This window comes from Neodiprion fabricii, chromosome 2 (assembly GCF_021155785.1).
Source record: "Neodiprion fabricii isolate iyNeoFabr1 chromosome 2, iyNeoFabr1.1, whole genome shotgun sequence".
NCBI lineage: Eukaryota > Metazoa > Arthropoda > Insecta > Hymenoptera > Diprionidae > Neodiprion > Neodiprion fabricii.
In genome coordinates this window covers 24,836,524-24,848,748 of record NC_060240.1, presented here as the reverse complement: position 1 = coordinate 24,848,748, position 12,225 = coordinate 24,836,524, and the positions used below count along the sequence as shown (strand labels likewise).

The window sequence follows — 12,225 nt, the reverse complement described above, 5'->3', positions numbered from 1 at the left end:
CTTTTTATTTGCCGTCAATATCATTGTCGATGACTCGAAATTTGTCATTGTGCTTTAAATATATTACGTTATCCGAATCTAACTTCTCAGCCGATTGCCCAGTTTTATAACTCTCTCTGATGCTATTTCCGCGGCGAGAGAGTTCACCGCCTAGTGGCCATTTACAGTACTAGTATACTGATATTTACGATGAATTTATTCTTTACCTGTTTCAAAGAATATGATGTTTTTTTTACCTCATTAACTAAATCATTTTGAAAAATTAACTAAATCGAAATTGTTGAATTGAAGTCATCGTATTCGGAACAAATAAGGGATACTAAATAGAAGGGAATGGACTCCAAAAAAATTATTTTATTGGTTCAAGAATTCCTTTGCCTCCGTGCAATTATTCATTCTATATATCAAAAAAAAAAAAATACGTTCATTAGACAGCAGTTGAAAGTGACTGGATTTCAAATAGACACGTCGAAAGCCTGGACAAAATAGCTGTGGATGACTTTTAAGCCTAATTGGTGTTTTAGATCGCATTCGATGACCTTGGTACCAGTATTGAAGGCGTTGTTTCATCTCGTTGTGGCCATATTCATTATGGCCACAAATGATGCATGGCATTTTGATTTGAGGGAATACCAATTTTTACACAGTAAAATGTATCGAGTGCTTGAAACTGCTGTTCAAAAGCTGCTTCGAGTTGGTTGTCAGTAATAAATTAGGCGATTGAATGGATGAATAATCAGATTATTAAATATAGAATTTCATAAATTTGAGCAGATTTGTTGTATCTATATACGAGACCGATTGTGTGTCTGCATGAAAAAATGTCATATGCGTATTCGGCAGAGAAACTAACAATAATTGTAAAAAATGTAGCTGAGGTTTATCTATACTTCACGAAATCAGTGAAATTCAATTGCTTGTCACGCCCGCCATTACCTCAGTTGACGAAGAAAAAATATGAATTAATTATTTTGTGTTTCTCTGCGGTAGACAGATATCAAGAATGATTTTTTTTCGAATGCAAATACCAAATTTCTTCTACTCCAGTCCTTGTCATTCCTTCTGGAAATAACTGCCATTCTCCCATTTCAAGCTGTAACAAGCAGTATTGCAAAATGTCTTGATTTACTATATTACTGTAACCAAGTATCGCACTTCGCCGAAACAGAAAGCCTTCGTATGTCATGTGACTTTTCTCTAATGGGTAAGGGTCATATTTGCACATGAAACGAGAAGAGCGGAAGCATGTGAGCATGATCATTCAAATTTTCGCGTAAATGCCTCTTTGGACGGTTGTTTGAACTGGTGCCTGCAATGGTCAGCGAATATGATCGTTACTTTCGGAATGGCCGGTGATTTTGATGACCGTGCGACCGTGTGCTGCGTGCTTGTAACAATATTATAGAAACGTAAACCTTACCGCATGAATAAATATGATACCTGTAAAAATACCCAAATAAACGCGTAGGGAACAAAATTACCCACGGTTAGTACAAACACGCCGAAACGCGGTGTGAAGGCTAAAAATACTTCAGCTCGGCTTTAAACAAATACTCAGGGTTCATACGTGTAAGGGCTATTCATACCTTTTGGCGGTGTTAAAAGAGTGGAACACTCTAGACTCTGACCTCAATATTCGAGAGCGGGTCAAGCAAAAAGCGAGCGTCGTCCACACAACAACCCTCACTTTAAGGCATTTTTAAAGAGCTTTCACTGTTGGATCACACGATGGCGTGTGCTGTGTATGAATTTCAGTTTTCAATAGAAATCAATTTCATCAGAATCACAATGTAGGCACGGAAGAATTGTGCAGCACGTCGTTCGTTTTGAGATACGTACATTAGTATTCTGTAGAAAATTCTCTGCTTTCCACTTAGACTTGGAATCAAAATAAATATACCGCCAAATAATAGATTCTGATTGATCATTTAGCCAAATAATAAATGTCAAAGGAATTGTTGAAAGAATATTCATTCAGAAATAAGCTTTGAGAAAATGGAAGACTGTTTACCAAATTTCTTTAGTTCAACCATCGAGATTTCAGGGTGAATCCACTGAGGTTGCGAGGTGACCTCTCAGAATTTCATGCGCCAGTGGTAGTTATTCAACGACCCGCTAAATCCTGTAAAATGGCACGTACGATATTCTAGATGAAGGTGTGTGTGTCTTTTGTGTTTGACCGAAATATACATTTCAAGAAAAACATTGTTATTCCCTAAAAGACTGTATGATCTTCTTCATATTTTTTTTTTATTGTTAAACCACTCGTGTGTGAGTGGTTCGCATTGCACAAAGTGGCGAAGGAATCAAGGTGAAGAAATGACAATGAATAAAAATAATAATGACAGTGGAGAAGGCCCTCCCTCACACTCAACTTGACCTCTATTCTGAGGCACTTAGCGAGTGCAAAGCTTGAGCGCTTCTTTGTGGAAAATCCGGGGTACGGTAGAATGCTCTATTCTTTTCGAAACAGAGTCAAGGCACCTTAGACCGAGTATCAAAGTAAAAACGTTACCTACAGCTGGGGGTACGACGACAGCCGGAGGTCAGGGCGGGGATTAAATCGAATAATTTACCTTATACGTCGTAGGTGGAGATAATTTTCTCATTCTATATAGCCACAAGGTGGCACATGGCATACGGTATTCGAAAGTTGGTCGCGTGACCAGTAAGACTCAGCAAAACAAAAGGTTTCCCCATCTGTAAATTGAATTAAATTATCAACAGGCACGCCATCGGCGATCTTCATCAGTCTAGATATAAAAGCGACGCGTCCCCAGGGTTCAAATAAGTGAGTAGCGGGTCGCCATCCCAACCGTCGCACCGCGTCTCACTTCAATAATAAAATCTCGGCCCCCCGGCGAACACGACTTTACATGAAAATCAATTAGACGTTTGCAAACGTTCTCCGAAATCAACCACAATAATTGGCAAAAACGGATTCGCGATTGGGGTGAAGGAACGTCCTCATCTCGCATAATCAAATTTTTGCCGAACCTCGCGCTTTGGTACCGTAGTTTGGTGTGCAGGAAGAGATTTAACATGTACTTCAACGAGTCTGTCCTCATCACCCCTGCGGCTTTTGTCGGTGGTGTCGGGTTTGTATTGCGTCGCTTATACTCTGTATAATTAAGTGCCTCCCGGTTACCAGGATTGATCGATCCCTGGATATGAAAATTCATTTTTACGTATCCGCGTAGGATGCGATATGCTAAACGGGAACACTTCACCGCTAACGATCGTGTCCTCTTCCTCGCTCGATTCCAACGCTTAAATTTAACTATGGTCCCTCTTCACGCTTCCGCCGTACCGTTCCTCACGAAATGAAGTTACGAGTGTAAAAAAAAAAAGTGAAAATACGAATTCTCCGTCTCTCTCTCGTTACTCCGTTAATCAAGTCAAAATTTAGATTCATTTTTTCCTGAACGCACCACAATCCATAATTCACCCACTACAATGTCAAATATCACATGTTAACTAAACACGGTTTTCATCGATTTCAGGCAGGTGCAACAGATGCAGGAAAGACTCTTGGGCTGGAACGTGCCACCGGAACATTCGGATTTGGTTCACCCTCACTGGAGAGGATTCCTGGCTCCGGGAAAATACTGGCACATTAGTTTAGCCCTGGTCTACTTCATGCTGATGATTATGTCGGTCGTTGGAAATGGCTGCGTCGTTTGGATATTCACAACGTGAGCAGACCACTTCCATGGGTAGAAATTCACGAGATTCTCCACGGTCGAGGCTAGTGGTATAAATGGTAATTGTTCCGCCCTGTGCTTCCACAGATCAAAGTCACTGAGGACCGCGTCCAACATGTTCATCGTGAACCTCGCATTGTTCGACCTCCTCATGATGCTTGAAATGCCAATGTTCATAGCAAACAGCTTCGTCGAACGCATGATTGGCTGGCAACTTGGATGTGACATATATGCAGCCCTGGGCAGCATCTCGGGAATCGGTTCAGCAATCAACAACGCGGCCATCGCCTTTGACAGATACAGGTTCATTCTGATAAATTTAAAAGTATTCCGCTGACACAGGAGTGTCGGTATTACTGAGATACTTTTTGACGCTATTTCAGAACAATATCCTGTCCGATAGACGGCCGACTGAACGGAAAACAGGCTGCAGTCATTGTGGCTTTCACGTGGTTCTGGTCCATGCCATTCACCATTCTGCCCATCGGCAACATCTGGGGTCGCTACGTTCCAGGTGACAAGTTGTTTTTTACCCATACCCGTTCGATCCTTGGTCTATTGTCTTGTTCACTTCGTCAGCTTACGCGACGTAGGTTTCGCCACGGCGAAGTTGCTTCGCTCCTAGGCAGCTGCACGGCGCATATATTGCTGTGAGTAAAATTAGCCCAAGAATAGGTTCTCAGTTACCGTAAGGTGAACTTACTTGCCTACGCCGGTTCTGGCCTACGTACACGCTACACAGCCACCTAATTACGGCTGCATGCAGCTGGTGGGTAGCTCAATGCACGGTTATCGGTAACCCCGACGTTCCGGTGCAACCGGTAAGACGTCAAACTCGCGACAGGCTCTATTGTGAGCGAAGTAACCGAGTCCGTAGAGAAATTTTAATTTCATGGAAATTTCGACACCTTACATAAGCCAATATCACTTCCAACAGAGGGTTTCCTAACCACCTGCAGCTTCGATTTTCTCACTGAAGACCAGGATACGAAGGTCTTCGTCGCAGCGATATTTGCCTGGGCCTACGCTATTCCCATTAGCTTGATCGTCTACTTCTACTCTCAGTTAATTGGAAGCGTGCGCAAGCACGAGAAGATGCTCCGTGATCAGGTGAACTTTGAACATCTTAACAATGTTCGTTTACTAACAGGGGAGCTGTAGTGAGTGAGTATGCTAAAAGCGTGGGGCTTCAGCTGTCTGTTCAAGTGATGCTCTCGACACCGATTGCCCTAAGCCTTTGCATAAGCAATGCATCTTGAACATTAGTCCAACGCTGCACGGTTTTATTGATAGACAACAGAAGTACGTGGAAACTGAGTAAGTAAATGGGATAATAATCTGATTCGACCTCGGTTGAAATATCACGAACGCTGCATATGCATGGGATTGGAATCCCTCGAAGGTTGTAGAATTATGAACACCACCAGAGCTCCCCGTTGATCGAGGCCTTTTTGTTGTTGGTCATTGGTATTCAATGTTCTCCTCACAGGCTAAGAAAATGAACGTCAAGTCCCTGGTGTCTAATCAAGACAAAGACAGAAGCACGGAAATGCGAATTGCCAAAGTGGCGTTTACGATATTCTTCCTGTTCCTTTGCTCCTGGACTCCATATGCTATTGTGGCCATGACCGGTGCCTTTGGAAACAGGTAAATTATCAGTCGCATTATCCCATCCTGAAGCGGTAAAAAACATTTTGATCACGAGCTTTTTTTCCTCAGAGAAGCACTGACGCCGTTTTCAACGATGTTACCAGCTCTATTTGCAAAAACGGTGTCCTGCATAGACCCTTGGATATACGCGATCAATCACCCGAGGTAAAACGCGCATCTTCATTTTGAATATGCCATAAAAGAAGAAGTGATCTATAACTCTGTGATATCAACAGGTACAGATTAGAACTCCAGAAGAGATGCCAATGGATGGGAATCCATGAACCAGAACCCACGCATGACACGGTATCCGCGACTACGGAGAAACTTAAGACCGAGGACGCTTAATTGAACAGTTGTTGTTTAGAGGGGTGTAACTGAAGTTCTCCGATGCAACGGAAAGCTTGTATTTTCACCAGAAGTACAAGCTTTACGAATCATCCACTGTGTTGCACTGGCTACATTGTAAATGACAACGAATTACTGGCTGAATTTGGACAACTCTTATATGGACACGCGAGTACCTTCCTCTGTTGCTGTAGCATTGTTATTTGTGATGCTCATCGTTACCCTCACCGTTGTATAAATTCAATAAAAGCAATTTCAAAGGCAATTGTATTGGAATTGTCCATTTACGAAAAACCTACGCCCTTGACCTATTTCACCAGACTTTATGGTTCTTCGTTCATCAATAATCGCATAGTATAGATCTCACTGTAGTAATCGACAGAAGAAAGTCATGAATTGGTTTCCCTGAAGTTGTCGAAAAATATGAATTTAAAAACTATGAAATAACTGACATTGCAAAGAAGATGTCCCGAGTGGTTCAACGAGTTAAAATTCACAACATGAGTGGTGGTAATACCATCTATCGAAGTTTCTACAAACTGATAAACCTGTAGGTTGTTGCGCGACGGTGGGTAACCCCAAACCACCCGATCGATTTTCTACGTTCACATTTCGCCGTCGCTTCTGACTAGAACAGAACTGCTGTAATCTACCTTATCACGATACGTTACATGAAATTACCGACTCAAATAATTACAGGTAGTCGGAATGAAGATTCGTTGAGACTCTGCAGAGGGGCGCATTCATCTGTTTGTATGGTGGTGGTGCTTGTGAACACCTCAACAGAAAAAAGCTCTTTCCTAACACGCTGTCAAATTAATTTACACAATTATCGTATCATCGCTATACTGAATTTGTAACATACATGGAAGAAAAGAGGTATCTGCTAACACGGCGCAATAAAAACGATACGATACATTGATATGTTCTTTATAATTTGGAGAAAGTTTCACTATGATTCCTTAGCTTTTAATGAATGTATTAATAAAGGTATTCAGAAAAGCACATCCGCCACTTCAAGACAATACTCGATTCACCAGATATAAATGATATAGAAAAGCAGGCTGCCTGGATTTAAAAAGTTCAATTTATTATAAATAAAATTGGGCTCAATAAATTTCGAAGGTTTTATAATTGGGCACCGATTACAGAAATCCATTCTTATCTCTTCTTTTCATACTAGTTCTGCACAAGCACGGACTTGTAGCAAATTTATTCAATAATGTATGGTTGACAATAGTATAACAATCAATACTTTCTGCAGGGTGGCATCCAGTGAATAAATCACACAAATATGATTTGAGCTCCACGATTAGAACCGATTCGTCTGAATAAGGTCACGCCACATTACCCACTGTGCTGCATTCGCTGTTTTACCCCGACTAGAACCGTTGCTTTCTAGATATTTATCAAAGTCCTGAGAATAATTGTGGCTCGACACTTGAGACTCAGAATTAGATCAATATTCCATTATTTTCTCCGTACGAAGCTCGTTATTTCCAGTGAATGGAAAAATCTCCAGATGCTATCACGTCAATCTGATTCCATCAGCCTCAGTTCCATCCCAAAATTGTGGAGTCAAGTTCTGCACGTAATTTCTTGGACTAAACCGTAAAGCTCACTTCTGAAGTAAATGAAGCTGTATTTCGAAATCTTCGTACCTGACTTTTTATCAATCGTATACTTACGAACGTGCTTAATAACATGAGAATTGATTCATAGGTCAAAGTTGATACCGTCGTAGCGCTGATTTCCAACAATATTTACCATTCGCAAATTCTACGACCCTTTATGAAACAAATGTGGTTGCTGTATTCAATCGTTTTCAAGAATTCTCAAATGTGAGCAAACCGAATTTCCATTATTTCGCTGTGAAAAGAGCACACGTATAACCATATTATGTGTTTAACATAACGCATTCAAATATTGAGTGGGCGTATCTGGATTCCTTAATTTTATGAGTGGCAACAGGGAAACGTTGGGTCAATTTGAATACAGTTTTAAACACACTTAAACCTACCTCCAACGTAATTAGGCGTCATGGCTGATTTCAAAGGGATTGTCTCGACGGTATGCGAAGCGAGAAATTTGATCCAGAGTGAACAAGCGATGCTCGCAGTCGGTTATGAACAACCATTGTGCCATGTACTCTCTTAAATCAGCTTAAGAAATCGACGCCTTTTACCTCTAGGTATAAACCAGCCCATAACAAAGGCCGGAACGTTATTCGTGGTGAAGGCTTCTCGTGCGGGAAGCGATCAACGAGGAGTCGCTTAATCAGATCCGACGCGTGTAATCAGGAAAAATAATTGAAAAAGAGAGGTTAAGATATCCGCAAAAAAAAGCTTCAATATATCAAAGCTCGCCCGGTCGAGGTGGCGATGGCAGCGATGGTAGATACGAAATGAATCGAAATCGAAATTCCCGATTCGCGGGGTGTGGGGACGGTTCCAGGGGTGTCGTTAATTGGAAAATGTGAATGATGGACTGACTTTACTTTTCTACAATTTTCCCTGTGTACCCCGAACTCTGAAAGGGGATCAGCCGTACTCGCGGACAGCCATGTATGGATCTCTATCTACCTACCAACGTCCAAGCTATGCTTGGCTGCCATACCGATCGGTGGCACAGACCAGTCCCCATTGTCTGCTCCGTGCGAGGGTAATAACAGTGACTGTGAAAAGCTTGGAAAAATTTCATCAAGGCGTCGTTCCGACCCAAGACATTCTACAAATATGACCAGCCATGCTCTGCACACACACACACACACCATTGCGCATATTTATAAGTTCGGACTCACACGTCTCTAAAGGACATGGAACGTGTCTTTTAATATTCTAACTCTCTATTTGGCGTACCTACAGATGCTATGAATATCGTTTTCTATAATATGCCCGATAAAATGCAGTAAATATTGCGATGCAATACCCGATGATGCAATAAAGGCCAGTACATAATTGGTTATATGGTTATATATATGTATAATAATTGGATTAATCTCTTTGTTTCCGTATATATGCGATCAATTATTAGTGTGATAGAGTGTATAATGACAATTATGGGTATTTCTCGTTTATTTTTTTTTTTTTCGGGTAATGGAAGATCCTTTCGAAGATTAGTAAGATCGACGAAATTCATGCGTAATTCATTGACGCACTTCTAGATTGTTTCGAAAATGATTCACTGTACGTCAATTGTTCACATGGTTATTCACAATTTTCATACGAATTTAATACTAATTCCTCAGAATATTGGGTTCTGTTTATACCGTAGTTGAAAATGGGAATGTGCGTCACGATGCGTTCGATAGAACCATTATGTATCAAGTTACTTACAACGTTACTAAACCTGAATCCAAGCTAGCTGCCTTCTATAAAAGAATCAATTTCAGGGGCACTAAGGCTTAAGATAAGACCTTTGCGAAGTTAACCCTCCGGATTCTGATTTTTCGACTCTATTGAACACGTTGGGTGATCATTTAGTCGTGTTTTGAGTCCACTTTGGAAATTTGGTCGCGAATAGTTTTCCTAAAATTTAAAAATCAAACTTTAACCATCAACTTGAAGCCCCTGTATTAACTCATTGAAATTTTATTTCTTTTGTTTCATTTATAAGTGATTGGCAGCCTACTTGCAACATTTGGTAGTGAGTATTTTTTCTCAATGTTGAAGAAATACGAAAACATTGGAGTAGTACAGTATATTTGAAAATTTGATTGAACAAGAAATTTTAAAGTCGCTTATGAAGAACGCTGAACTTGTTCTTAGGCTCATTTCATAGAATTCTTCAGTAAACTCTCGTTCTGATCGAAAAAGAAAACCACGAATTCAATCAGAGGCAAGTTGCCTAATAATCATATTCAGAGGTCACGTTATTTTTCCGTTCTTACAATTTAAAATTCGTATAATTCTACGAATTTCTATGGACTGGAGCTCATTTTCTTCCCGAATGTTCACTCTGAAGATCACTTAAAAATGAATTTAACCTTCATTCGATTTTCAGAGGATCATAAGTTAATCAACTATACCGAATAATGACTTTCTGTGCAACGTTCTTAAAATGAACTGACGATGAGAGCCAATGAATTAAATTAATCTTAGGCAATTTGTTGAGTGTGCGTTTGCAAACAAAATGAGCCTAGATCGGTCAAAATGGGCTGAATAATGAAGCTGGATAATTACAAAAACGCAAGATTTTCACGTTTTTTCGTTGTATAAATAGAATTTTAAATTTTTTGATCGACTAATTTTTTTAATTTTCCAATCATTTACTACCGAACGTTAAAAGTAGAATATCAATCACCATCACACAACCACCAAACGAGAAAAAAAAAACAAGTCGGTAGAGAAGCCTTCAAATTGGCGGTTTAACTTCGATTCTAGAATTCCGAGAAAATTTTGGTCACCATACTTCCAAAGTGAACTACTAACAATTTCTATAAAGAAAAGTCGGATAACCAGAAGTTGGGAGGACAACTTCACTTGGGTCTAAATAAGTTGGAACGTAAAAACGGTGTACAAGTACTATTAGATTCGAAAACGGAAAGTGTGCTTGACGAACAAAAATTGCATATCCATGTTTCTAGTAAAAAGATGCAGTCCATCATTTCTGAAGTTTAAGATAACGTCACGGGTTAACGAAAAATTAAAATTGGCACGCATAAGGTTTCCATCGTTCACAGTTCACTTGCAAATGTGAACACAACTGTCATAATTTTTTCAATGGGCATAGCGATCGTGACTTATAACTGAGAATAGTATTAGAGTGAACTTTTTCCTAATTCATCATTCACTCTCAATTTATGATTCTGAATTGCTTCATTGTGGACATTTCATTATAATTGCATTTTTTGTGTAATTGACTAACATTATGAAATAAATATATATAAGGGGCAGATTAATCAACTTTATAAAAGCTTTACCTATTGCTCATCGGTAACATACGTGAATATACGGTAAGCTTTCACAATCTTGACTACTATTGCACAGGGAAAAAATTATGGCAGATCCTGCGGTAAAAATATTGTAGTTTGTTTCACATTAACTTCGACATGCAACCCCTAAAAGTTGTTACGAGATAAAATAGGAACCGAGAATGAATTAAACATGAATTATAATTCATGCATGAATATTCATTAGACACATTACTATAAATGTGGGAGATTTCTATATAAGTCCACTCTGTACTCAACTATCACATTTTGCTTATGACGTTTATGAAAAATTTTACTTCAGAGTTAATCCATTCTACTGATTGGAAAATCTAATGGAAGGCGCACGAAACATCGAAATGTAAGTTTCGAATGAAAGTTCAGTTTTAATCGTTCAGGTGAAGAAAAAAAAAACGCTAGAAGCGGCGATCAATGCTGTATCAGTGCAAAAAATGTGTAATCGAGTGACAAAAAAATTAAATTTATTGGCATGGTCTTTAAACAAAAACTGCCGGGATGAAGAAGATTCAATGTACAGACAAGAAAATGGACAAGTGAGACATGTATACATGAGGTTCAGTTGTATTGACAAAATTTTCTGGAAATATGTTTAAATGTACCAATTGAGCGGGAAACTCCTAAGTCGGATAGTTCGGTGTCTTTGAATAATTTTTAATTCTCTCAATTGGTGTCAATTTTCAAAGAATTCAATATCAAAAACTGATACAATAACCGAACAGTATGTCCAATGCGTAAGTCTCACTAACTATTCACGAAATTTTAAGTCTGGTGAAATTTATGAAATCGCTTACAAGATCTATGAAGTGGTGTGATGAAATCGTGTCGAAACACCACTAAAGTGATATCTGATCCATGAATAACCTACCGGTACGAACTCGTAAAATGCTTTTGGAATCTCTAAAATCCACATTTAACCATTCCACCGTTTATTATGCGCATGATTGCGTCGCGATTTCAGCGTTATATTGCTGCCGTGCATTCGTTGTTATTATCAGCGAAACATTCTTGTTATTATAGTCTACCAAGAGATTAATCGCTGTACAAAAATGACGTACACTGATTACAATTGCAAAAATCACCAATAGATTACAATGATTGCACGGAGTGCAGCAAGATCGGAAATATTGGAGCAAGATTGCAAAAGCCTAGAAACAATCACAGACATTGCAAGAATTACAAAAAAAAAATTGTAACGATTACAAAAGAATCTTGAGATTAGAAGAAGATTGCGATGATTATAGCAACGTTACAAACGATTACAGAAATTGCAAGAATTATAAAAAATTATAAAAATTGTAAGGAAAAGATTGCAGGAATTACGGGAAGACTATAGATTACACAGATTACTGGAAATCGAAATGATTACCAAAGATTACATGGAGATTGTAAAAAGATAATGAGGATACACTAGAATGTAAAAAATTCAAAAGATTACAAAGAATACATGAGATTACGGTAACCTTTGTACGCCACATTACAACAACGATTAACCCCTTTTAGTCTGCCTCGTACTATTGAAATATCATGGCGCCCTCACAAGCGATACGCGGATCTTGCTGTACGCGGACTATA

General features: G+C 39.2%; 1 protein-coding gene across 1 annotated transcript; it reads left to right on the top strand.

Annotated features, from left to right (window-relative positions):
• Positions 1-2,783: 2,783 nt before the first annotated feature.
• LOC124176584 (opsin, blue-sensitive) lies at positions 2,784-5,967 on the top strand. Its single transcript, XM_046558068.1, has 8 exons — positions 2,784-3,098; positions 3,504-3,695; positions 3,792-4,007; positions 4,088-4,218; positions 4,642-4,814; positions 5,194-5,351; positions 5,424-5,519; positions 5,591-5,967. The coding sequence occupies exons 1-8, from the start codon at positions 3,043-3,045 to the stop codon at positions 5,700-5,702; spliced, it is 1,134 nt and encodes a 377-aa protein (XP_046414024.1). The 5' UTR covers positions 2,784-3,042; the 3' UTR covers positions 5,703-5,967.
• The last annotated feature ends 6,258 nt before the right edge of the window (positions 5,968-12,225 follow it).